This window comes from Curcuma longa, chromosome 1 (genome assembly GCF_044706935.1).
Source record: "Curcuma longa cultivar G26 ecotype Majalengka, Jawa Barat chromosome 1, ITB_CL_G26_1.1, whole genome shotgun sequence".
Classification (NCBI taxonomy): domain Eukaryota; kingdom Viridiplantae; phylum Streptophyta; class Magnoliopsida; order Zingiberales; family Zingiberaceae; genus Curcuma; species Curcuma longa.
Genome location: NC_133861.1, coordinates 15,170,230 through 15,195,238, shown reverse-complemented (window position 1 = coordinate 15,195,238; position 25,009 = coordinate 15,170,230). Strand labels below are relative to the sequence as shown.

At 38.2% G+C, this 25,009-nt stretch overlaps 4 protein-coding genes across 7 annotated transcripts; 1 reads left to right on the top strand and 3 right to left on the bottom strand.

Moving 5' to 3' along the window:
- Positions 1-1,470: 1,470 nt before the first annotated feature.
- Positions 1,471-11,061, bottom strand: LOC141833979 (uncharacterized). Of its 3 annotated transcripts, none has more exons than XM_074721455.1 (14): positions 10,855-11,058; positions 9,099-9,235; positions 8,850-8,992; positions 8,048-8,193; positions 7,690-7,769; positions 6,390-6,647; positions 6,043-6,153; positions 5,119-5,241; positions 3,546-3,667; positions 2,781-2,850; positions 2,456-2,548; positions 2,079-2,206; positions 1,864-2,005; positions 1,471-1,677 (listed from the first exon to the last, which is right to left on the bottom strand). In XM_074721455.1, exons 1-14 carry the CDS (start codon positions 11,012-11,014, stop codon positions 1,543-1,545), a joined length of 1,848 nt encoding a protein of 615 aa, XP_074577556.1. In that variant the 5' UTR covers positions 11,015-11,058; the 3' UTR covers positions 1,471-1,542. The 3 variants fall into 3 exon arrangements, 2 of the variants coding, with proteins under 2 accessions (XP_074577556.1, XP_074577562.1); XM_074721461.1 differs by having other exon boundaries at positions 9,099-9,173; positions 10,855-11,020; XR_012602251.1 differs by having other exon boundaries at positions 1,537-1,677; positions 2,079-2,139; positions 10,855-11,061.
- Positions 11,062-11,649: 588 nt separating this feature from the next.
- Positions 11,650-13,745, bottom strand: LOC141840245 (small ribosomal subunit protein uS15-like). Its single transcript, XM_074728178.1, has 5 exons — positions 13,669-13,745; positions 13,499-13,571; positions 13,277-13,415; positions 12,971-13,157; positions 11,650-11,833 (listed from the first exon to the last, which is right to left on the bottom strand). The coding sequence occupies exons 1-5, from the start codon at positions 13,689-13,691 to the stop codon at positions 11,800-11,802; spliced, it is 456 nt and encodes a 151-aa protein (XP_074584279.1). The 5' UTR covers positions 13,692-13,745; the 3' UTR covers positions 11,650-11,799.
- Positions 13,746-14,394: 649 nt separating this feature from the next.
- Positions 14,395-16,602, top strand: LOC141839753 (uncharacterized). The gene has a single exon (XM_074727577.1). It carries the CDS (start codon positions 14,483-14,485, stop codon positions 16,361-16,363), a length of 1,881 nt encoding a protein of 626 aa, XP_074583678.1. The 5' UTR covers positions 14,395-14,482; the 3' UTR covers positions 16,364-16,602.
- A 2,093-nt stretch (positions 16,603-18,695) lies between these two features.
- On the bottom strand, positions 18,696-24,203 carry LOC141848464 (lipid phosphate phosphatase 2-like). 2 transcript variants are annotated; one of them, XM_074736601.1, is made up of 8 exons: positions 24,035-24,203; positions 22,151-22,372; positions 21,972-22,059; positions 21,764-21,873; positions 21,593-21,686; positions 19,452-19,628; positions 19,293-19,352; positions 18,696-19,142 (listed from the first exon to the last, which is right to left on the bottom strand). In XM_074736601.1, exons 1-8 carry the CDS (start codon positions 24,158-24,160, stop codon positions 18,952-18,954), a joined length of 1,068 nt encoding a protein of 355 aa, XP_074592702.1. In that variant the 5' UTR covers positions 24,161-24,203; the 3' UTR covers positions 18,696-18,951. The 2 variants fall into 2 exon arrangements, with proteins under 2 accessions (XP_074592702.1, XP_074592627.1); XM_074736526.1 differs by having other exon boundaries at positions 19,452-19,640; positions 24,035-24,199.
- Positions 24,204-25,009: the final 806 nt, after the last annotated feature.

Below are 25,009 nucleotides of genomic sequence, written 5' to 3'. Positions count from 1 at the left end.
TCACCTTGAGATCGAGCAACGAGAACACGAGGGTGTATGTAGTCGACCTAAGGCTGTTGACAGTATGTCTGACTCCTACGAAGATTACTTGAGGCGACTCCATCTTTAGGTCTGCTGGCTTGATCATGAATTCAGCATTGGGTCGAACCTACCTTGACCCTGCGTCGATCAATTCCTGCATCTGCCGTGTTGATCCTGCCATCTCCGCCACGTCAATTAATCCATAAAATAACCATCGAAGGAAAGAAGTAGGCAGCGTCGTTCCGCCAACCAGTGAGATGTCTTCCGCCTAAAGATGACAAGACATGGCGGTATGGCAAGGAGCTATCATTTACATGCAAAACACGCACCGAATCGTTGACTCAATCTTCTTCCCTCGTTCCTGCCCGCCGCTGATTGCTTTCCCTGTTAATTCACACAGTTTTATATAAAAATAATTTGAAATCAAGAAAGGAAAACAAATACGGCATGTAGACAGACACAGTTTGAAGAAGAACCCTGGCTGACAAACTTAAGTTAACAGTGAGCTCCTGGTTAGGCAGCCACCGAGCTGACCTCACCAGCAGGCAACAAACTCACAGCTAGGTAGTCAGCTCACCAGCGGCCTGGCCTGGCCATGGCCAGGCAATCACCACGAGCTTATCAACTTGTCATTACGTTTGGGACTACAGTGATCTTTGTCCGCCGAACCCTCTTTCCTTGGGTTGACCGAACTCCTACTCTACCACAGACGGAGCGACAATGAAGCTTCTATCCGAACTCTTTTAGCTCGTTGGATCACCTCAAGCCCAGTCAACACGCATTGACAGCTAGCTCATCGCCACCTGGCGCGGTCAGCCATTTCGGCAGCGTCGATCGCTTATAAATAACACACGATCCCCACGTCTGCTAGGACCACAACAGACTCCTTCCAAGTCGTTCCCAATTCACCGTCATCAGCCATTAGGCTTCCAGCTCAAGCATCGAGCAGAGGCCGAGCTGGGAGTGATTCGATCGTCTGCGTCCCCAGCGCCTGATTGATCAAAGCTTCGTGTTTCATATCTGCGCGCGCTTCTCCAACCGAGATCGATTCATGGCGGCGACCAACTCCACGAACAACAACATGCCGCATGTAGTAAATGCAGAATACAACAGCGAAGGCAGCCGCGACAGCAGAAGAGTTGCTAATAATAGTAAGAGGGATGACGCTGTCGCTGGTTTTGCGCGTGGAGGCGGCGGCGGCGAGCGGATCCAATCCAGGCAGGCGGCGGCGGCGAGGAGGGCGGAATACGTAGAGGAGGACATCAACGAGGAGGCGGACGCTTTCATCAGGCGATTCAGGGAGCAGCTCCACCTGCAGCGCCTGCAATCCATCGAGAATTACAACCAGATGCTCGCTCGAGGCCTCTGAGTTACCACATCGTTTTGATTTTTCGTGTTTGCTTTATATGTTTTTATTCTGATTGTTATTAGCAACGTATATGCATTGGTTCAATATATAAGAATCAGAATAAGAATATGAATAAACACACCATTCCTGTTCCTATGGAAACTAAATAGTTCTCAACACAACGATGGATTGTGAGAAACAGGAGCAGAGCTTGTTTGTCGATTGTTGTGGTGTTGTTGGAACAGGAGATGAGAGGCTTTGACCCTTTCCCTATATAAAGGCGTTTGCATTTCAATCAAGCGCGATACCTGCAGGAAAAAAAAACAATCAGAGGTTTGAGTCTTGGTAGAAAATAGTAATCAAGAAATTTAATCGCTTCCATGAATTGTCATCTTTCATCACATAAATTGCTCAATTTTTGCCCAAATATAGCTCAAAAATCACTTCCCGTGGTATTCTAACAGTACGAAGAAACTAATGATGCAGGTACTTACTGCTCTGCGAAAAGCAAACATCTCTTCTTGGCCAGACAACAAAGACACAATCCCTGTAGGAGAAGCTCCTGAGCCAACACTACCTGCAGCTAAAACATCTCGCCGGAGCTTTCCACCTTCAATCTCGGTTTCAAACTGGAAACTGCACAAACATTGCTTGAAACACTTTCTAGTAATTCCTTATATGCAGAAGTAATCTAGTAATGAATAAATACCTCTCAAGATCAAAAAGAGTTCCTTCAGCTGTTCCTTGAAACAGATCATCAATTGAACTATCTGCTAAGCAAAAGGTCAAGCAATGATGGTTGTATAACTCATCAATCAACGTAATAAATCTCCGGGCCTGAATGTTCCCAATAGTAAATTATTAGCATTATCAACAGATAAAAAAGAAGTGATCTTCAAAGAACTCATAGTGTTTCTATAGATTAAAATTACATAGACCATACCACTCTTTTGAAAGAAAACAAGTTATCTACCGAATTTTTAGGGGCAAATTTTAAAACTAACCAAAGCAACCTAAGCTAGTAAAAATTACCACCAACGGAAACAATAAAACAATAAAAGGAAGAGCATCAGCGTAAAAGAATACCTTGTCACGAATCCTCATACTCATGACTGGTATATTTGAAATGAAAACTGTATGATAATGTCTTGCTACTGCAATATAATCTGCTGCCCCGACCTGATATGAAATAGAAGTACATAGCTTACGCTAAAAGACTAAACTTTCTTCGTAGATGCATTTGTTTGAGTGCAGCAGATAGTTATAATTTAAAGCAGATTTACCAAGCCTACTAATACATTTATATCTGTGATAGAGCTACCTAAATAGGGAATAGCAATGAAGTGATTGAAATCAAAAAGATTTGCATCACTAAGGAACTATATGATCATAAATTGAAGAAAAGCATTACTGGGCGGCCACATATGTATTCGAAGTCGAATCTTGCAATTCCATTACAGCTTTCAGGAACTTCAAGAAATCTGTTCGATAAATCATTCTCACATCAACTGAATTTTCATTAGCATCTTAGCAAATCATGCCCCTCTATTTTATATTTAACAAATCAAGCCCTTGCCAAATTTTATTCTGCTTTTACCCATTGTTTTCAAATTCCCTCCAAAATCCAAAACCAGTTCAGCGAGCAAGTTGATTCTGAAATTAGCTTGCACGGCCAAATCTTTATGTTTATGCACAATTAGGATGTGAGAGACCACAAAGATGACCATTTGAGTTGGAACTTGGAAGGAATCAAAAAATTGAATTTTGTGCAATAATCACACTGCAAGATAAAATCAGCTTCCAGATCAATTTTGTGTCAATTTTACAATGGAAACTGATTTGAAATAAAACTTGCAGTCGAACTCATGTATATGCACTATTCTGAGAGTGAGAAGCCACAAAATGACCATTTTAGAATGAAAACACACACACACACACACAAAAATTGATGTTGTGCAAAAATCCTATTGCAAGGTGAATCAATTTGCAAGGTCAAACCGATTTTCAATTGTTGAGGGGGAATATGACAATAATGGGTAAAACCAAAATAAAATTTGACAAGGGCATGATTTGGTAAAAATCAAATAGAGTGGTGTGAATTGGTAAACAGGGAACATAAGGGATCTGGTTTGGTAAGATGCTATTTTTTCCAGTAGAAATAGTGCAGAATGCTTACCTCCCAAACATCACAGGAATTATAGTGGAAGTTATCCTCCCTCCAGCCATCCCAGTGATCTTGTGCCAAGTTTCTTCATACTCTCTGCAAGAATCAGAGTTGGAAGGCCAGAAAAAGTATACCTGCAGGTAAATGTCAGGCTATTTGACTTTCATCTTTTAACAACTACGAAGATAACCTCAATATGTATGCTCAACTTTAACAATCACATGACGTCCTTTGACTCTTTTGTAATATAATATAAGTATGCCAATAACTTAGGATACATGTGTTAGAAGAACAAGAACATAATGCTGATGAACCAGTATTTCAGGGCATTTTCACAAGGCAAAAATTGAAGTTAAGTTGCACCAGACAGCTTTTACCCTGCCATAGAGTGTACATGACGAAATAAATTTAGAAAAAAAAACATATTCCATACCAAGAATAGGGCAGACAAGAATCAAGATTGACACATTTGAAATCTAATAAAACATAAACGCCCACACTATAAATTTAGAAAAATCCATATTCCATACCAAGAAAAGGGCAGGCAAGAATCAAGCTCAATATGTTTGAAATCTAACAAAACATAAAGGTGATTCACAATAGCAAATTTGGATAAAGAAAAGATTTTATGTACATTTACGGGATTATCTCCACTCCTGATTGATTTGGTATAGCCTCTCGTTCTTGGGATTCCATTTTTCCCTCTCCATACCCGTGTCAAATACTAACATTTCAGCAATTCCAACACCAGAAGGGCCACTAGATGCCCTATTTATCACTTGTAAAAATTTTCAAAAACAAGAGTGTTGGACACTTAGATTCGCACCCATGTTAAATACTCATACACAGTCCAAGTAACATAGACTATAGCTGTAATGTTATGTGAAAATATATCAGAAAGAATCAAAGCAGTCTGGCATTTGTGCTAAGACAAATCAAGGTTGGCAAAAGTTGAATGATATCCAATTTCTAAAAGATCTCATGCTATTTTAATTTAATTTTGAATTAAATTCAAGTGGTTATCATCTACAAAAGGTGGAGTCCATCTGACTACTATTTAGGTGGTAAATAAGTGGATATCTCCAAGTCATGGTATCAGATTTTCTCCTATGCATTCAGATTCACGAAAACCATACAAAAATTTTGCAGAAGTTTGTTCAGTTATTGAAAATTAGGAAGACCTATATTTAACTATTTTGCATGCAAGAAATGGTAACTCGTTAATACCAAGCCTGCAATGGGAAATCTACTTTTTGTTAGTTCAGTTAGCCCAGCAATGCCTTCAGTATTGCAGTCATCTGTTACATTGCATGACTTTCTTCCATGTGTGTGGTTGACCTGTCAAATTCTACAAATTTCATCCAGCAGCATGTAGGACAGATATTGCTAGCATAATGGCACTTATATTTCTTGTATGAAGTACTAAAAAATCACATCTATGAATAAATCTGTCCTTTCCATAACACTCTGCAAGTTATTAACAGAGGGAGAAAACTGACAACAATTTCATATTCAATCATATTTATAAAGATAGCAACAACGCAGTAGAACCATCAGATTTAGCAATACAATAATTTAAGCTTACTTGATCCATTCTTTTATTCGGTATTAAGCGACGATAGTCTATGTCACTTCCAACCAAGATTTTCTGGCAATTTTCCTCCAATTTCAATAAAAAAGAAAGAAATATATCTTTCTGCATACCATCCTAAAATTTCAAATAAAATAGTTATTAAAAATTGAAGGTAGTACTTCAAAAGACAACATACTAACTAAAATGTAAAGCTTAGTTGTATTATCCAAATAGCTAGAAAACATATTGACAAGACACTGTTGGGAGCAAACAAAGTGTGGGTCTAACATTAATAAAAGCATGCATATGAGATATGTCAAACACATTAATTTATTTCTGAAAAGACAAACACTACTGAGAAATGCCTCACAAAAATATTGAATGTGTGCTTCCCACTTGGTTTCTTAAGCATGATAACTAGGTTATAATGCACTAGAGCAAAATATCCACCTTCGGCATTTGTGATAATGATAAGAGTGATGACCCAAAGATAATTGCAATTTGTTTCATATCTCACGTAAGCTAACACTGATCCTAACCATTATGTCATACAACAGGTCAAGTAAAACAATGTGGGACAGACATCAAGTGGATAGTAGGATTTGAACTGCATTAATAATTTTTTAAAAAAATTGTACAACAAAGATCCAAATAGACAATTAAAGCACATGGTACTAAAAACAATGCATACTTTTTGCTGTTTTCAGTGGGAGGTATTTAGTGAGAGCACTGTATCACTTCAAACCTCACACAAATAGCTATGCCTCATTGGTCAAAATAAAATATGCTGAGAAACAACCTATCAAAATAGTTGAGCTTCTGAGGTCCTTACATAAAAAATGACAATAATACACTATGTGTGCTAACTTATATGGATATGGGCATGATAGAGTAATAAAATGTCACGACCCACTATGATGGCAGATAGATGATTACCTGATTCAGTTCCTCTGGTGCCCGGTTACTGGTCGCCACAAGAACTGTACCAGTGCTCAGTAATTTGCTGAGAATACCAGATAAAGCAACAATAGCAAAGACATCAACTGTCTGTACAACATGAAACAAACTCAATCTTTCAGTAATGCCTTACTATCTTAAAAAAAAAAAAAAAAAAGTGTCAATTGCTAAAATTCTTAAAAAACAAGCAAATTCAATCCATGTTCACAACACTTTTTAGGTCCAATTCATTCAATTCAATATCAATAAGAAGAAGTTAGGTCCATTTGAATTGGTGGTGTTATCAGAATGTTAAATCAAAGTACAACATCCTAGATAAGAAAAACCTGTATCTCATCAAAACAAAGTATGCTTGCTCCAATCTCATCTGTTTTTCTGTCAATTAAAAATTTATCTGCTACAGCAGAAAGTATATGCTTTGTATGTACTTCTTGTTTATATCTTTCTTCTCCAACCAACCATTCTTTGACTTTTTCACTAAATGGGAGACCATCTATCCAACTAAAAACAGTTGAGTGTTGAAACTGATCCACTGTTTGATTCTTCCATACTTCATGCATATGCTCATGTATTTCAAGCATTGCCTGCCAAAGAAAACGTGAACGATAAATTTTTAACAGATAGATGAGATTACCACAACAAAAACAAAGGATACATGGAAACTCTTTTGAAAAAGGAGAAGCAATTGGATTTGGGTGTTTTTGGGTTCAGCTATACATTCAGTTACCATGTGAGTACAATGAAAACTCAATAATTTAGCTAAGCTGTACATCATCAAAAAGTGCCAGATCGAATTGCTTGTCTAACTACAGTCAATACCGTGCTATAACAATAGCATCCAGTATGATGTCGTACTTGTATCATGCGAGATGAAGGCTGTAGAGTGGAAGATGTGGTCTCGTGCTGGGCTGAAGGATGAAGAATGAAAGCCACAGTGTCAGAGATCACAAATGAATTCTGAAATAGGAATCACTAGGAGGAAGAAAGAAATCAAAGTGAAAGAGGGAGGTTGTTGTTGTTGTATTGCAATCGCGACCTATTCATAGGGAGTATTGTTGCAGGAAAAATCCTAACATTAAAAGGGGTGCTCTTATACCATGTCAAGTTTGGGAAAATAACATGGTATTGCATTCATTGTAAAGGGATAGTTACATGTAGGACTCAATATAGAAAATGTAAACTTAAAATATCAATGTGTGCTAAACAAGAAAACACTCACATATATAAGCTTATAAACCCTCTTTATCAGACCATAATTCCTTAGGTAGAACTAAACTACAGTGTCACAAGTGCACTATAACTTATGATGATATGAATAGCATGGAGAAATTTAGCTTTATACAAAGCAAGCACCATTGAGGGAATCAAAGAATAAGTAAAAGTAAACAACAAACATGAAATTAGCCTTCTTCCTATCTTGATGTACCCAGAATCAAATAATTGAAGGTGCAAGGACCATTCATCCAATTAGAATCAGATCTGAATGTGAATGAAATAATTATCTCAGTTTTTGTGATCCTGCATCTACATGACATGTGCATCTGTTTATCAACACACAGACACTAACCAAATATGGCAAGTGATGAATGTCATATGACAATTAAAGAAGAGAAAAAAAAGGATCACCTCATGAAAGTGAAACCGCCTACGATGTTTAACAATGCCTTCAGTTGCAGAGTAAAACATATCCATTAACATGGTTTTTCCTGCATCGACAAAGATATCCTCTTAGTCCTTTTATACATAAGTATTGCTAGCCTCCAAACTGCAAAGATTGCCTCAAACCAATAACGATTAAAGCATGTTATAACTGATTTTGAAATGCAAAATATTCCCAATGAAGAAAATTTCACAAACGATCCCTCCAGTAGGGGAACTTGATTTTTATTATCAATGGACATTTTAGGATCATAGAAAAAGTGAATTGACTAAACTACAATATCTATTGTTTACAAGCTACAAGGAAAAACACACAATAACGCACCACTTCCAACATTTCCATACAAGTATATCCCTTTTGGAGATGGAGGAGGAACTGGCTTGATACCAACTAGTGAATCTAGCTTCTTCTCGCGGTTAAGATACGAGACCATCTTTCCAACACCTGGTTCTACATTCTGGTGCCTTCTCCTGAGGCAAAATCATAAATAGCACACACCAAGGAAAAACGTAATTTTAGAACCAGGCCAGCATGAGAGAGAGAAGAGAGATTGAAAAAGTACATCATAATTAGAGGAAAGTTGTCATACTACCATTTATTTCACTAGAAAGCCTTCCAATGTAGCAAGGAATGACACTTCAGCTACCTTCATCTAGTACTCAACTAAACTAGACCATTTATTCATTATTATGAACTGTCACCTTCATATTTAAATATTCATCACCACAAAAGGATGAAGTAGAAGAAAGCCATACTGTTGCTTCAACTTCTTTGAGCACTTCACTTTCCTTCTCAGACCATTTTGTAAACAAATTCAAGAATTCACAACTCAAAAAAAAAACATTACTGGCTGCTAAATTTGCCATCTTAATCATAAGGCACGACTATCACAAGGTAGAAAACCACAACATTCCTGATTACCTCTGTAAAAAAGCAAACATATAATAATAGCAAAGCAATAACAAGGATCAGATTATTATTGTGAAACAATGCTTGCTCAACTAGTCATTGTCAGATCTGCATATCAGTATAAATATGGGTGACCGAAACTATGTTAGTTACTGCTTGCAATTTCTGTATTTCACGCATTGTAAAAACAGAAGGGAAAATCACAAGTGATGCCTACCTTGAAATCCACTTGCCAATAAAACTCTTCCTACGATTCCTAGTATCTATCCATACACCGCCTTGTTGTTTATGCTCAGCTTCTTCCAATAGGAGTTTCCGCCTTTCATTCTCTCTACTCTTCTCCCAGTGTGCCAATTTAACCTGATGACAATGAAAGTACAAGATGGCATTTTATCAGAGGAATACTAATACAATATGCTTAACAAGCATATCATGAATATTAAACATGGATAATTTGAAATTATACATGGTAATCCTCCATTTCCTTTTCATAGTTTTGCAGCTTTCCCAGTAACTCCTCAAGTTCAAGAGCAACCTTTTCCTGATAAATATCATGTTTAAGTTTTCCTTCACTAACCATGCTTCTATACTGAACCAGCGGACCTTCAAGATAAAGTAACAAGAAAGACAAATAAAAGGGGAAGAATAAAGATAGTCAAGAAGCTTAAACTAGAAAGCTGGCATGAATAATTACAAAGAAGCGTATGCTTGCCATAGAACTTCCAGAGACGTAAGTACATGCCTCAAAGGAAGTCATATGTATGTGTAACACAGAAGAGATATTCAAGGAATACAGAAGAGTAAACAGAAACAGCCACTGATGTCCAACCTGCTACATGCACATTAGTTGCTATGACCAGATTTTAGGGTGCTGATTTGGTTAGATTTCTAACGTTACTTAAATTATCTCTCTTTTTAAAATAATTAGATTATTTAATTAATGGATTGGAGAATTGAGATGTACAATGTTTAATTATCTAAAATTTTCTTGTTTATGAATAAAATATAACTATATTTCAGTACAAGAAATTCACATTCTCTTGGAATTCTTTGAATACTAATTTTGATAAATCTTTATTCCTGCATGACAATTGAATGTCTTTTTAAGCTGATTTATATGAAGTTTTCAATCAGATGAACCCCTGATTATTCATTGGTAAAATTGAATAATTCCTTCAATATCACTTTTATTTTCCGAACTAATTAAATGGGAAAAATTCTTTTGAGAAGCATTTGAGTTGGTCATTGATATTCTATAATATTGTAAAGCTTTTTCAAAATTATTTAATATGACAAATTTGAAATTTCTTATGGTGACTAAAATGGGTTTACAATTTGCTAATTAAATTAAGTTTTTAAATTGGTCAAATATTCAAGTTAGAAGTATATTAATGATTAAGAGTGGATACTTGAGTTAGTAGACATATGAATCTTTTGTTAATTGATTAGATCCTAATGATTTAACCTAATAATTGATTAAATCTTAAGTGGATTATGCCCGTCTATTAACAAATCCGGCCAAACAAGGACAGCCACGTGGTAAAAGGAGACTGAAAGCAAATTTAGGAAAGCAATCAGCACATTTCATTACTCATGATTATGAAAAATTCAAGTTAATGGTCGACCATTCTCATATTGCAACATGTGTGAAGGAAGATTAAGTTGATCGGTCACTCATGTCGGATCATCTAATAAATAGTGCTAACCTTCCATGTCAAATGTATGCAACCTATTCTTGCATCACAATATTTTTTATTATTTATTTATTGTTGGAATTTTTTGACTTGAGAATAGGAACATGGCCCTGCCAAGCACATTCCCGATACCTCGTCTTTCAGGTATCCTCCTGCTCGGAGTTCCAAACATTTGTAAATCATGGCGTAGTCAAACATCGTGCTGCTTCTAACCTAGGGGATGCCAAGGGCAAATTTCAGGAGAAGTAACCCACTCTGTCCGTCAGACTACTGATATAGCAAACCAGAATCTCATTCTCTAGTAAAGGACTAGGAAAAAAACAGAAAGTTTTGTGCTATCATTTCAAACGCCAAATGCGTTAGGCCCTAACAAACCAAGAAATATGAGGTTTGCGATGAGTCTGATCTAGCAACGATCAAAATCCTGGAAGGATTTGTCACGCGAAATAACAAACAGCCAAGAAGTCTGACGGATAATCGCCAAGGATATGACATCTAGAGATCATGACAGTGCGGAGGTGGACTCACCTCGGCGCGGGTCTGACGAAGACCCCGAGACGCCACCGGAGAAGCAACGAACACCGATCCAAGGATTGCTATGGGCTGTGCATCCATGCGCCGGGATTCGTCGACTCAGCGAGAGAAGCCGTGAGAAGAGGATGGAAGAGGAAGTGGGGAGGCCTCTCATCGCGTAGTGGAAAACTCGCAGAGGTAGAGAGAGGCGTAATAGGGAAGGTGAAGAGAAGGGACAACGCAGACGGAGCGGCGTGGCCACTCGGATCACCAAGCCAACGGGCAAGCGTGTGTTGTGGAAGACATCGGAGCAAAAAAGGCAATGGATCAATTGAGAAACAAATATTTTTACACGAAATTTATTTGCATTTAAAATATTTTATCTAGTCAAAATTATACATAAGCTATAATGTTAATTAAAATTATATTTTTAGTTCTTTAGAATAGTTCTTCCAAGATTGTGAATAAACGACAAATGTTAACTCGTTTGCGACTGGTTACATAACATTGCTACAAACATACCTATAGGCCCAGAAAGTTATTGAAACTTTACTTTCTAGCACGTCACTACGATAACAAAAACCAACAAGTTCATATATTTGTTAATAAATTATGAGCCTTGTGATTTATCTATTAAAAGGTGACGCAAAATCATGAACAATTACAATTGATGTGCCTATTAAAACTCCAGCATTATATGGAAATGCGCAAAGCAGCGTAGATGCATTAGACACCAAAACTGATTGATCGGACAGAATCAAGAAACAATTTAGCTAAGGCACAGCCATCAAGTTTGATTTAACAAAATACTAAAGAGCGAAAGGTAGGATTATCTGAAAAAGTTTGCAAAATTCGATGGGAAAAACAACTGGCCATCACAATAACTCTTCTCGTTTAATAAATAAGTCTGTGCGTTGAATCAAGAATAAGTATTGGACCATGATTTCCAAATCACATTATCTACGCCACTAGAGTGCTGGCAGTTGTTGCGTCGCTGCATGAAAGCAATGAAACATTAATTAGATTGAAACCTCAAATAAGCATGTTCAAAACCTCAAGCGCAAACAGCCAAATTAGAATTTTTGGTGCATGGATACGAAGATTAATCTATATGACCACCAGACAAGGAAAAAATATATATAAATAATTGCCAATTTGTACATGTCAATATTATATTCCAAATAAATTGAATAAATGCCTTCACAAGTATAAAAAGAGTGTTTTTTGAACACCAAATATACTAGAAATATAAATCCAATTTAAATAACAGGAACCAAAAGATTAGCCAACTCTTATCTATAAAAAAGATGTGATTTCGAAGAATTGTTTGCTGTTTAGTAAGACAATCCTTGACCGCTCCAGCATTATCAAATATTAAAAGACAAGTAGAACAGATCTTTATTATGTATTGTCATTGAACTGCTATCTCCAGCATAAGAGTTCAGACAATGTAAACTGGAAAATCAAATCTAAAAGTTCAGACTACGTAAGATCAATTCATTTATAATAAATCTCTCATATTATTGCAATTCATTACATATCTCTCTAACTTCCTGTAAGAAGAGGGCATGATCTATCCATCAACATCGCCAACTATATGAATTGTGTTAGTTACAACTATCTAGAGTTGGCAAAATAGATTCTCTGTTGAATTCTAGGGAAGGCTACATCATTAACATTAAATATTTACATTTCTTATATCACTTCTAATTACATGAACTATGACATTGTTTGGCATCCCTCTACCACTTGCATTTTCAACTCTAACCATAAAACCTATTGATCCTCTACGATTATATCCCACTTGTATTAATTAATATCAACATTAAACCTGAATTGATCCTAATTGATAATAGTTGGAATGTCATGTCATATAAGTAAGATGAAGTTTTTCTTGACGGATAATTACATTATTTGTGATGATAAGAAAGGACAGACGTACTGCCAAAACTTTGTTAATTAGTGTATACATCAATGGATCACATTGAAAGTGCTATTTGTACTATTAGTTATGATACAAGAATTGTGACACCTTCATACAAACATTTGGCTATTGAAGTGGCGTTAGGATCAAAACTAATTAGATTTCAAGAATTAGCCAAGAAAATAAAACGACTGGCTGAAAACTCACTATTTAAATGTTGGTGGAAGCTTCTTTGTCCTCTTGTAGTATCGGGCCAAGCGGTGAATTCTGCTCTCCACCAAAATCAGCCTGAATTTAGAGTCCTTGTCCTTCCTGTTCTTTTCCAAGTGCTTCCTGATTGCCATAGCCTTCTTAATCAGGTGGTACAGATCTTCTGGAATCGCCGGTGCAAGCCCTTTATCAACATCAAAGTAAAGGACAAACTTTCATATAAGAAATATCCATAAAAAAGAATAGAAACAACCTAAGATGACACAAGAGTCTAAAATGGGAATTTTTTTATCTCGATGATACCGTGGGCTTTGAGAACCCTGAGGATTTTGTTCCCAGTAACGCTCTTAACCTGTGCGATTCCGTGAGAATCACGAAGAATGACACCGATCTGCGACGGCGTCAAACCCTTCTTAGCAAACTTGCAGATGCTATCTTCAACCTGACAGCCATCATCAAACGCACGAGAATGATTCAGAAAAAAAAAATCCCAAAAGAATAAAGCGCAAGGAGAAAATGGCTCACATCTGGAGCAGAGATCTTTAGCCAACTCGGCGGAGTCCTCTTGTACGGCAGCGCCGACGAAGAGATACCTTTTCTATAGCCCAGAAAAGCAGAGATTAACAAATCGAGGGAGAAGAAACGAGTTAGAAATTGAAGGAGACAAGGAGGCATTGCTTAGAGAATTATATTACCCTCGACTGTGCATACGACCCATGGTGGCGACTGCGGGCGGCGACGAGCGGCGTCGAAGCAACGAGCAAAAGCAGCAGCCGGCGCAACAAGGACAAGTAGGGTTTGTCACTGTTTATATAGAGGCCTTTAATATTCCCTGAGGCGACCAACGGCGTTTGATTTCAATCAGACGGATATGGTTGGATTCCTTGTTCGGATTTGATGTGTGGTTGAGATCGAAAGCGAGTAAAGAATGGATGAATGAGATTGCAAGCGTAACCGTAACCGACGAGCCAATTTGAAAAACAAAATTTAATCCAAATAAAAAAAATGTTTTGAAAAATTCAAATTAAAATTGGAGCCTAATGTTCGATTTTTTTGAAAACATTTTCTAAGCAAGATTTCTATATAAATAACAATAATAATAATAACAAAGGTTTGTGTTTTCTGTTATTTATTAAAAAAAAAAAAACATAAACCCATCGTGTGTTTTTAGTAAATTTCTTCTCATGATCCATGAGCAATTGCAGATCGAAAAACCTTGTTGGTGTAATTTCGGGGACATCACGACCTATACACAAGCAATGAACAGCTTCTGCTTCGTGTACGTTTATAGGGTCCCACGGAATTCCATCCGTCAGCTGGCAGGCTTGATGTCTAAGCCCCTGTAGCCTGTCTGGTTTCGGACACGGAACAGATATAGGGGAATCGTCCCCCGCAGCCGGTCGCTGGCGCTTCGCCATCAGCCTCACTCTTTTGAGATCTCCTCTCCACCCACCGGCAGCCGCCACCGCCTTCAAATCCCCCCTCCTCCTTCTGGATCTCGAGATAATCATGAAGGATCTAGGCGAAGGAATTGCACTCGTGGGCAGGGCGGTGGCGGAGCGGGAGCTGCCGCTGAGCCAGAAGGCGATCAAGGTGCTCGGCAATGTCTGCTTCTCCGCCTTCGTCCTCTTCGTCCTCGTCTTCACCGTTGTCGCCATCACCTACCAGCCTCCTGACCCATGGTTCGACTCCCCCAAAGCAATAATCTCCAAGTCCCTAGCCGCCACCCTCCCCAACGCCACCTTCCGCACTGACGACTCCGTCCTCCAGACCGGCGAAGACCTCGCCCCCTCCCCCTCCCCCAAGAACGCCACCGACTCGCCCGATGCTTCCGATAACGATATTGATACCTCCGACATCGCCGCCACATCTTCTGACCCCGCTGACAACGCTTCCTCCTCTGCCGCCGACAACGCTTCCACCCCTGATGCCGCCTACAACGCTTCCGCCGCCGACAACGCTTCCACCCCTGATGCCGCCTACAACGCTTCCACCCCTGATGCCGCCGATAACGCCACCTCCGCCCTCCTCCCTACGCTTCCGACACCCTCCGCCGACTGCAACTTCGACGCCCCGATCAACTGCTCTGACCCGCGCGCACTGGCTGCTATCCGACGGTTCAACGCCCGGGTCTTCCGCCGCTCCATCATCTTCCTCAACTACGAGAAATCCGTCCCGGGATCTGTCACTGGGGAGTGCGACGCCTCCTGGCGTTTCCGCAACCGACGCGAGAAATCGTGGCGTCGGTACAGGGACTACCGCCGGTTCCACCTCGCCATCGCCGACAACTGCAGCTACGTGGTCGTCTCTGCCGGGAAGTTCCACTCCGGTTCCAATGCCGCCCCTAAGTCCCTTCCTTCTCCTCGCCGCTCCTCTAACCCTGCCCCACCCACCCAGATCCCGGACGCCGAGATCAATGACACCATCCCAACTCTCGGATCCGAGTCGAATTTCCGAAAGGGCAAGTATCTCTACTACACGCGCGGCGGCGACTACTGCAAGGGGATGAATCAGTTCTTGTGGAGCTTCCTCTGCGGCCTCGGCGAGGCCCAGTTCTTGAATCGAACGTTCGTGCTGGATCTCAACATTTGCCTGGCCGCCACGTACAGTCCCAGTGGACGGAACGATGAGAGCAAGGATTTTAGATACTACTTCGATTTCGAGCACCTCAAGGAGTCAGCTTCGGTGGTGGAGGAGAGTGAATTCTTGAGAGACTGGCAACGGTGGGAGAAGGCCTCCGGCCAAAAGGGCGGCGGAAAGATCACGGTCCGAAAGGTGCCCACCTACAAGATCACTCCAATGCAGCTCAAGAAGGACAAGAGCGCTATCATCTGGAGGCAATTCGAGGGGGCCGAGCCCGAGAATTACTGGTACCGTGTCTGCGAGGGGAGCGCCGCTAAGTTCATCCAGCGGCCATGGCATTCCATTTGGAAATCCAAGCGACTGATGAACATTGTGTCGCAGATAGCAGGAAGGATGGATTGGGACTATGATGCTGTCCATGTGATCAGGGGAGAGAAGGCCAGGAACAAACAGCTTTGGCCCAATCTGGACACAGATACCTCCCCCGAGGCTCTTGCGCAGAAGCTAACAAAGATGATTCGTGAATGGAGAAACCTGTACATTGCCACAAACGAACCATTCTACAACTATTTTGATAAGCTGCGATCGCACTACAAGGTGCATTTGCTTGACGATTACAAGGATCTGTGGGGGAACACAAGCGAGTGGTATAACGAGACAGTGTCCCTCAACAATGGGCGGCCTGTTGAGTTTGATGGGTACATGAGGGTGGCAGTGGACACAGAGGTGCTGTATAGAGCAAAAAATCGAGTAGAGACGTTCAACAACTTGACAAGGGATTGTAAGGATGGTATCAACACATGCTAGCACTTGAGCAGGAATGAAGGCCGAGGAAAATGCAGATATCATTCGCGCTTGTCTATGCTTTTCAGGTACTTGTTGAAATTCTTGTCGTGTTGAGATATTGAGCATAATCGATCTGTATCCTTTTCTATTTCCCCCATCACCATCTTGATTATTTTGCTATGTCTCTTTGTTGGTTAATAGATTTATCATTTATTGATCACTGGTTACTGTCCTAATAATATTCATCATGTTTCCTCTTCTGTTTTTATTTGATACAGTAGGAAGCTTAATGTGATATTTATACTCTTCTTCCTAGTTGAGATACTGGTTAGGATGATACAAAGGCTACTTCTTGCATTGCGTAGGACTTGAAATGATAAGAGTATTGTTCTGAAGCAATGCAGTGTTGAATAGTTGATGTACTTAAGTGGAAGAATGAATCTTAGCTAGAATGAATGTATAACCACTTCCTGCATTTTCAATCGCATTTCACTTCCTCTTCACGTGGTTGGTGCCGATTAAACCACGCGAATTCTCGATTGCCGACGCCATCTGTTCCAATTCCAGTTCCATGAATATGGAGCCACTTTAACAAAATTGCGTGATACGTTCCACCATCTCAAGGGAAAAAGAGATAATAAAAGAAATTAGAGAAGTGATTGACAAAATTACGCTTGCGCGATGGTTTTCCTTCGAAAATCTTCCGTGGACGCTCGCTACATGCTGAAAGCCGATATACCTGTATATTTGTAGGATTGCACTTGATTAGCTAGTTTTTTTTTTTTTCTCTCTCGAATGTTCGTGTCCCTATCGCCAAAGTGTCATCAAATTAGTTAATGCGCCTCAAATAATATTCTCAATGGCAATCTATAACATAATGAGTTTTTAATGGAACTATAAAACTATTAATATTGATTTCATATCAGTAAAGATATAATTTTGCAAAAAGATTCAGAAGTTGATGGCGACACGTATTCAGGTGTTAGCAGTTCGGATCGTATGATCTTTACAGGATGACTATAGGACTGATCATGTGAAACGTCCGGAGTCAACGTATGACTTTTGCAGGATTGTTGGTCGCTTCTTTGGCCCCTATGAGTTTTGTCTGTACTGTGAGATCAACGATACTAAATCGTTTGAGGTAAACGAAATCACCGTTTCCCAGATTATTGGTGGCTTCTTTGTGGCAATGGAACGGGAAGAAGGATGCCACGAACCGTCTTCTTGGAAAGAGTATACATGGACAGTCATAGTCATAACTCGATTGTGCTAACATTAGCTGAGGAATTCTTTTGTCCCTTCGTCTCGCGAAATAACAAACTAGTTTCTTTTTGATGGAAAATATAGCAACAAAGTGAGCAAGATTCTTACGCGTTAATTTATACTCCGTCTTGCACCTTCTTTCAGCAAATTGCTTCCTTGGGCAACAAAATTGCCATCCAACTTGCTGCTAGAAGCAGAGTCTCAAGGCAAGACAAGCAGCACTATAGATTATTAACCAAGCTATTTCTTTCTTCTCACTTCTTTGTTTCTTCTCAGACAGTCTGTAGGTACTACACACTGATGGGTCCTTGCCATTGCAGAACTTCGAAATCTTTTTTGGAGCAATAGAGTCGCTCCTTTCTCAGCATTAGAGTTGAGGCGATACTTCTCCTTAGTCACACTTTCTGTTTTCAGATCTACTGCAGACTGACTTCAAAGCTTCAAATGGGAAAGCATGGATCAGAAAGTCCCTGTCGAGATTGTGTTATACTCCACTTTACATGGCTTTGATCAAGACCTACAAGTTTTTCCATGATATGTGATCTTTCATTGGCATTCATGTGGAAATGACACTGGATAATTGAACTTTCTGAGGTCAGATTCAGCTTGCAAAAACAACTCAAACGGTTTTATAAATTTATAATGACATGCAACTTACAATGTCCGCTTGAGCATTACTGCTGCATGATCTTTTCAGGCTACACAATTATATAATCAAAAGCACAATGTCCTTGGGGAGGCTGCCTGAACATCGAACAGAAGACTTCGTTAATTCAATTTATCACCAGCCGAATAGATGAAAAATATTACACTACTTATGCTACATAAACATCGAGCATTACTGATTCGAGGCAAACTAAAATAAGTGTGTAAGGAATGCATGCAAGTAATATACTTGAAAAGCTTGGTGAAACTTGAGAATCTGAGTCAAGGCAAATTTCTGATGTAAAACAGTAGTAACACAATTGCATTTGGCCAACTCAAGCAAACTGCAAGTGCCAAAATACAGAGAGAGATTTCACTGTTGCATCTGCAAGTCCATTGCCAAAGAGTAGAGAACCCTCCTATAATAATGTTAGAAAATAAATGAAACATCAAAAACTAGATTTGCAATGTTTCATCTGCAAATCCATTGTCAAGGAGTAGAAAACCTTAGAATCCAAAATACATCAACATCAAAAAGACGTGAATGGAAGGAAAGAAAAGAAGGGGAAAAAGGCTAAAAACAAATGTAACAGGCGTATATAGGAGAGGGCATGTTGCTAAGGATCAAGGGATCCCAATATTTGAAATTTTTCTACACATAAAAATCTACGCTAAATCTCAACAGCATCCAAACTTGAGAGTCAATGCCATCTACCAGCTTCCATTGTATCGAGAGTTAAACTGACATCACTCATCTGGACTACATGCTGAACTCCAGATGAAACATAGACCGTCTCCATCTCCAAAGGCCGCGATCGCAGAGGGTTTGTAGTTGTCTGTGTACTGCTTCTAATATCAGCCATGGCATGCAAATATGCATGAGGAAACCAACCTGGAAGAACAAGGTGAGCCGTTGATATGGTTTAAGAAGAAAGATACATCAGAATGAGATCTTACCAACTTCATCTTTGACATGATCATTATTAGATTTTTAAGGGGAAAAGCACTCAAGGCATATACCTGAACAGGTAAGGGAACGTACCATCGACATCATAAGGAAGGGGGAAGAATTGCAGATAACAAAATGAAGCAATTATCAAACCTATAAATGACAAACAATTGGTCATAGGCACACATAAGACAGCCATTGACAAACACATAGACACTGTAATATGAAAATTAACTTGATTTTAAAACATACCAAGAAAACCTCCTGCAAAGACATCTTGCCAATGGTGCCAATAGTCATCAACTCGAGAAATTGCAATAAGAGATGCACACAGCAGTGGGAGAAGTACAATGCACAGTTTTGCAACATGACCCCTATGATCAAAAGCCTTAATTTTCCCTGCAAGGTACCAAGATAGAAAGCCTAGACCTGCAAAAGACCCTGCAAAAAACATAAAGAATGTTGCGACACAGAACCACCATATTCCTATAAAATATCACAAATTATCTAATGTTGGCTAAGTTTCAGCACTTGTGTCAAATCAAGTCCACAAAAATTTCACATGCATTTGCTTTAGTCCATACTGAGGAAAAGACTCAATTAGAACATTCTGGTTGAGAAACTATGAAACAGAATGATCTGGTCAGTTGAAAAGTCAATCATTTGACCTAATGGAAAAAACGACCATGCAAGTAAATAGCCAATTAGTGTTGTATTAAGTAATGTATCAGAACACACTAAAAATAATGCTAGAATGAGTTGAGTGTTAAATACAACATGGCATTACTTAACAGGGGATGTACGTTGAGTCCCTAGTTTTCTTCTGATTGATTGAATTGTAGAGTCCGTGGATTTATGAGTTTTGCAGACTGTGGATGAACTCCTTTGCACATTGGATAGAAAGATACTATTAATTATATGTTTTTATAACCATAATAGAAATACAAGATTGATCAAGTTTCATTTTCTCAATCCTATTATGCTGCAGATCTTGACATTGATCATCTGAATGAACTCTAGTATCAGTCACCTGTAGATCCGATATAAGACCATATCATTTCTTTGTAAATTGGAAAAAGACTTTTCATGAGAACTAAAAAGATTTATGTTCTTGTAAAACATCGGATATGACAAGAGCTGAGAAGATATCTATATTGCATAAACATAACTAGATTAAAAGTTCTCAATTTCTTGAGTACTGAGAACAGGCATTTTGCACTTCCACGTAAATACTCCTGAGGTACTACAATCACACAGTTAGAAAGCTGTCACTCTTGTATAGATAACTAATAAAAGCAAATATCCTTATCATTCTGCCCAAGAATTGTTGTCAGATAACTCTTCATGTATGATTCTAACAACTCAATTTAGTCTCATATATAGAATTTCTTTCTTTCGTACAGGAGTTTTGAGATAATTGTTACTATGAAATTGAGCTCAAGTATTTTTGGGCTAGAGGTTTGACCTATCAAGTTAGAGGGTACATTTGCTAATTTGGGGAGATTGTTGCAAATCATTTTAGGAAATACTTGTTCAAAGCATGGTGAAGTGTAACAGCTGGAAATATTTGAATGCACTAGTAGGGCTGCCATTGGAAATGGTTCATAGCTATGAATAAAACTTTGAATTTTGATGACGCTGACAACCTTAAGTTGGGGGAGATTGGGTTTATGTGGCTTGATAAAGTACCATACACTTATGCTCAAACTTTTCTTAGAATGATTGGACCATTCAAGTTAATGAAATTGTTTCCTAATTTCAATCAGATTCTTATAATTACTATCAAAGCAAACCAAAGCCTAAAAAATGATAGGTTTCCGATCGCAAAGAGCTTCATGTGTGGTGTAACTAAAGTTGTAAATGAATTAAAAGTTTGAGCATAACAAACAATCTTGGGAATCTTCGGATGATTTTGGCCTGGAGTCAGACTTTGGACTTGATAGGGATGTCAAACCTTTGTGGAGAAGATATGGCATCCCAATTTAATCTCACATGGCACATTATGAGCTAACGAAAGGAATTTTTATGGTTATAATGGCTGAATTGTTATTAACTTGATCTTAAGCATTTTGGTAATAGTTGGACCTATCAAGTGGGTTAATTTTCTTATTTGGCTGGTTATTACAATGACAATTACATACAATTTCAGTTACTAAGCCTAAATTCTAGAAGATCAAATGCACCAACCATGAGAGAATGTGACTAATTTTTTATTTACAAGTGATATTGATAGCTCACAAGAAATGACATTTTGAGGGAGTAAGTTGGACCATGTTGAACTTAAAACTAATGAAGCACTTAGAACAATGAATGATAGTTGTCAATACAGCAGAAAGTGATAAAATTTGTAGTTAAACCATCAAAGGCTCAATAGGGAGGTTATTGATGCTTACATGATGAGTGCCCACTTGGAAAACTCTTGTGCCCTTCTTTGATAACACTTTTGTCCCCATGGCATATGACACCAGTTGTTATGTTATCATAGAGCTGTATATGAATAGACAAGTACACAATCCTGTTTGACAAAATGATGATTTATGTGAAAATTTAAATTCCAGACTCACAGGACTTCCATCAGGAAAACAACGCCAAAAAAAATCAGGCCTTGGCCGACCAACAGCATCCTTAATTGCATCAGTTAAAACTCCAGTTATAAGCACCGAAAAGAGCAAACCTGAATATAAATGTACCAATCAACTCGAAGAATGCCAGTTACTTATTATCAAACAAAACTACTGATTGCCACTATCAAAAAAGAGAAATTAAGCATACCCAGGATCGCATTGTGTAAATCATACACATTCTGCTTTTTAATATAAATTGCGATAATAATTGCAAAAGGCAATAGAATTGCAATCACCTGCCAAAAAGATATTATTACAAACAAATCAATGAGAAACTAAATAGTAATAAATAATTGAGAACACTTGAGAAAAGACAACTAAATGTACCGGAACAGCCCAAAATGGAACAGTATTGCCTTTCAACGGATACATCAGATCTGTCATCATGCCTTGTCCAACAAACCTGTGAAAGGGTTCTATAATATTCAAACAACCATCTATTACAGCAAGGAGGATGAGTATGATCCAATCATGCATATGAAATCTTGCAACTTGGGTTCCATGGGATCTCAATGTGTGAGATTCTAGCTGTATATCTGGCATTTTCACCTGAAAGATACATAGATAAAGAATTACACTGTAAAGATTCTTGAATTTGTATTTATCTGTTTTTAACAGTTGCTAAATGTAAGTACAGATGTAGGTAAACGCATCTATTTTTGGATTCTAAAAATTGCAATTAGAGACACAGATACGAAAACATCATGAAAAATCTGATAAGCACTTGAACAAGAAACACCGTAGAGAATTTAATGACTAGTACAACAACATAAGCTTAATAGAACTGGTGGCGCAGATATCAATATAATGATCCATATAATTAATAATGAAAATTTATGTCACTCTTATTACTGTTTAATGATACGAGTATGAAATTTAACTCTTGATCAACTTTATTGAGTCAATATGAGGACCAGAGAGTATCTAAGATTGATATATCTGCAAGAAATATGCGCACTGAAGTTTCTGCATCTATTTACAATGACAAAAACATTTCCTATCAATGGTTATTCTTTTATCTCTTGACCAGGACTACTGACATTATGCGTCAAAGCTAAAGGTCAATCAATACTATGATCCATCTATGAGGAAGAAAAAGAGTGCAACACAATGGAAGGTTTTATTATTTAAAAGTGGAGTATTAATAATTCCCACTGCATAATTGTTTCAATGAACCAATGTGTAATATTAGTTCCTCCAGTATATATGGTTTTGACCATGAATATCAGGTGTGGAGGATCAGTAGAGATGCATGATTACAGTGAACTATGTATCACATAATTCCCTAGCTATCTATTTTACATACTCAATAGGGTAATGTACGAAGAATGACATAAATTCAAACGATATATATGTGGCACATGATGTGTAGTTTTTCCCAGGAAGAACATATGATGCTTCTTGAACCAATAGCTTTTATTGCTTCCCTGAGAGCTATGGTCCAAGAAGCAGCTATAATGAAAGAAAATTACTATTATGCACACCAAGTTGTGAAGAAACAAGCATGAATTTCCTGTTATGGCTAAATAAAGTGCAGATTACTATACTTATGCCTTGTTTCTTCAGCTCAATGCAACATACATCTGCAGTAACCGAATGAATCAAAATCAATGGACAGTCAATTAATTTTATGATTTATTTACAGAAACCACACAGGATTCTTATATTTGACACACAACCGTACTCAGAAAAGCTATGGCTCTTTACATGTGACACACCTTGACTTTAATTTCATGGAAATTACGTATTCATTTCCCTCCTAAGAGCTATGGCTGTGGAAGATTTCATTGTCAATCAAGGTATGCGTTTATGATGCCAAATTATGACAGATTAGGGTGAGCGGCATGGATGAACGAAGATAATTAGTTTGAAATTGAATGCCTGCTGCTTAAGATTAGAAAATCCCCTCGCTGAAGGCTAGGTTTATCTAATCAACACTCAAGAAACAATGAAGCCAAAAGAAGACCAGAACCAGCGGAAGTAGGACAGAGAGAAATTGCGTGTTATTGACACAAGCAAAAAGAGGGCCTAAACAAGGACTCATTGTAAGTCCATGCTTTCCACTCATTTGTTACTTCTCAAGGCAATGCGCCCAACAAAGCGAGATCTAGAAGGACTACCGTTTACTTGAAGAAAATTCCCTGATATGGAAGTCAAATCTAAGGAAACACCAAAGAGGATGCGGAAAAGGCTGTTGATTCATTATCTTACAGATTTCCTTTGTCGTATCGGAGTAGATGTGCTCTCCGTCTGCGGAAGCAGCGGAATCTGAAGACCTTCCGTAACTAAACCCTCGTCCTCGTCCTCGCCCTCCTCCGTGTCGGCAACTGCAAGCATCTTATCGAAAGAGATGAGTTGTCAACCCATTAAAAGCAACGCGGAAGGAGAAAGACCATACGTCACATCATGTTTGCCGCAAAAGCATCGAACAAAACCTAGTGGTAGTGGGTCTGAAGAAAAATTGGCTATTTTTAGTGACAGAAGAAACTGTAAAATAGGCAAATTATTATAAATATATATATATATATATGAAACAAAATTCTCAATTTCATTATATTAAATTGTTTGACGAAACCACTGTCCAGAAGTAGTTTTGTACGGTTATTTTTCTCCTTAATTTTCAATTATTTGTCTTAATTTTCAATTATTTGTCCAGAATCATCTTTCTAAACTAGAACTCAAGGTCATAATTTAAAATTTCAAATTAACCCATTATATTTAAAATGAGTAATAATTAAATTTCATTTATTAGATTATTAATTTATTTAAATTATAAAAATAATCATATCACAAATTGAGTTTGATAAACGCTCAGGCTTGATTCGGCATGTTAAGTTTCTTAATAAACAAACTTAAATAAACTTCATAAAAGCTGGTCTTTTGTCTTGCAAAATTATCAAATCAAACTTAGCCCATAATAAAAAAAAATGGATCCCTCACCTTTGCACGCAACAAAAATCATGAATTAGTGCAGTTAATAACGCGAGGTTATAGAAAGATATTAGGCGGAATATCTGATTGTCACCGACAGATTGACCAAAGTTGCTTAAAGTGAATTATATGTTTTCAAATCAGGAAGACACAAGTTATACTCCCTGATAAGATGATTATCCGTGCAATGACCATGAAACGGAGAATCCTTTTGGATCAACAAGAGAATAAGATTTTAAAATGCAGTAGCATTAA

Excerpts from the sequence above, each read along its gene's own strand:
- LOC141840245 (XM_074728178.1), bottom strand. The coding sequence starts at position 13,691 with ATGGGTCGTATGCACAGTCGAGG. Across the intron at positions 13,416-13,498 it reads TAAAGATCTCTGCTCCAGAT|GTTGAAGATAGCATCTGCAA; the intron begins GTGAGCCATTTT and ends GATGGCTGTCAG. Across the intron at positions 11,834-12,970 it reads CTTCCACCAACATTTAAATA|CGACGCAACAACTGCCAGCA; the intron begins GTGAGTTTTCAG and ends GCTTTCATGCAG.
- LOC141833979 (XM_074721455.1), bottom strand. The coding sequence starts at position 11,014 with ATGAGAGGCCTCCCCACTTCCTCTTCCATCCTCTTCTCACGGCTTCTC. Across the intron at positions 8,993-9,098 it reads AGGAAATGGAGGATTACCAT|GTTAAATTGGCACACTGGGA; the intron begins GTATAATTTCAA and ends CATTGTCATCAG. Across the intron at positions 6,648-7,689 it reads GGCGGTTTCACTTTCATGAG|GCAATGCTTGAAATACATGA; the intron begins GTGATCCTTTTT and ends TTTCTTTGGCAG.
- LOC141839753 (XM_074727577.1), top strand. The coding sequence starts at position 14,483 with ATGAAGGATCTAGGCGAAGGAATTGCACTCGTGGGCAGGGCGGTGGCG.
- LOC141848464 (XM_074736526.1), bottom strand. The coding sequence starts at position 24,160 with ATGCTTGCAGTTGCCGACACGGAGGAGGGCGAGGACGAGGACGAGGGT. Across the intron at positions 22,060-22,150 it reads TTCCATTTTGGGCTGTTCCG|GTGATTGCAATTCTATTGCC; the intron begins GTACATTTAGTT and ends TCTTTTTGGCAG. Across the intron at positions 19,143-19,292 it reads CCTTCCTTATGATGTCGATG|GTTGGTTTCCTCATGCATAT; the intron begins GTACGTTCCCTT and ends TTGTTCTTCCAG.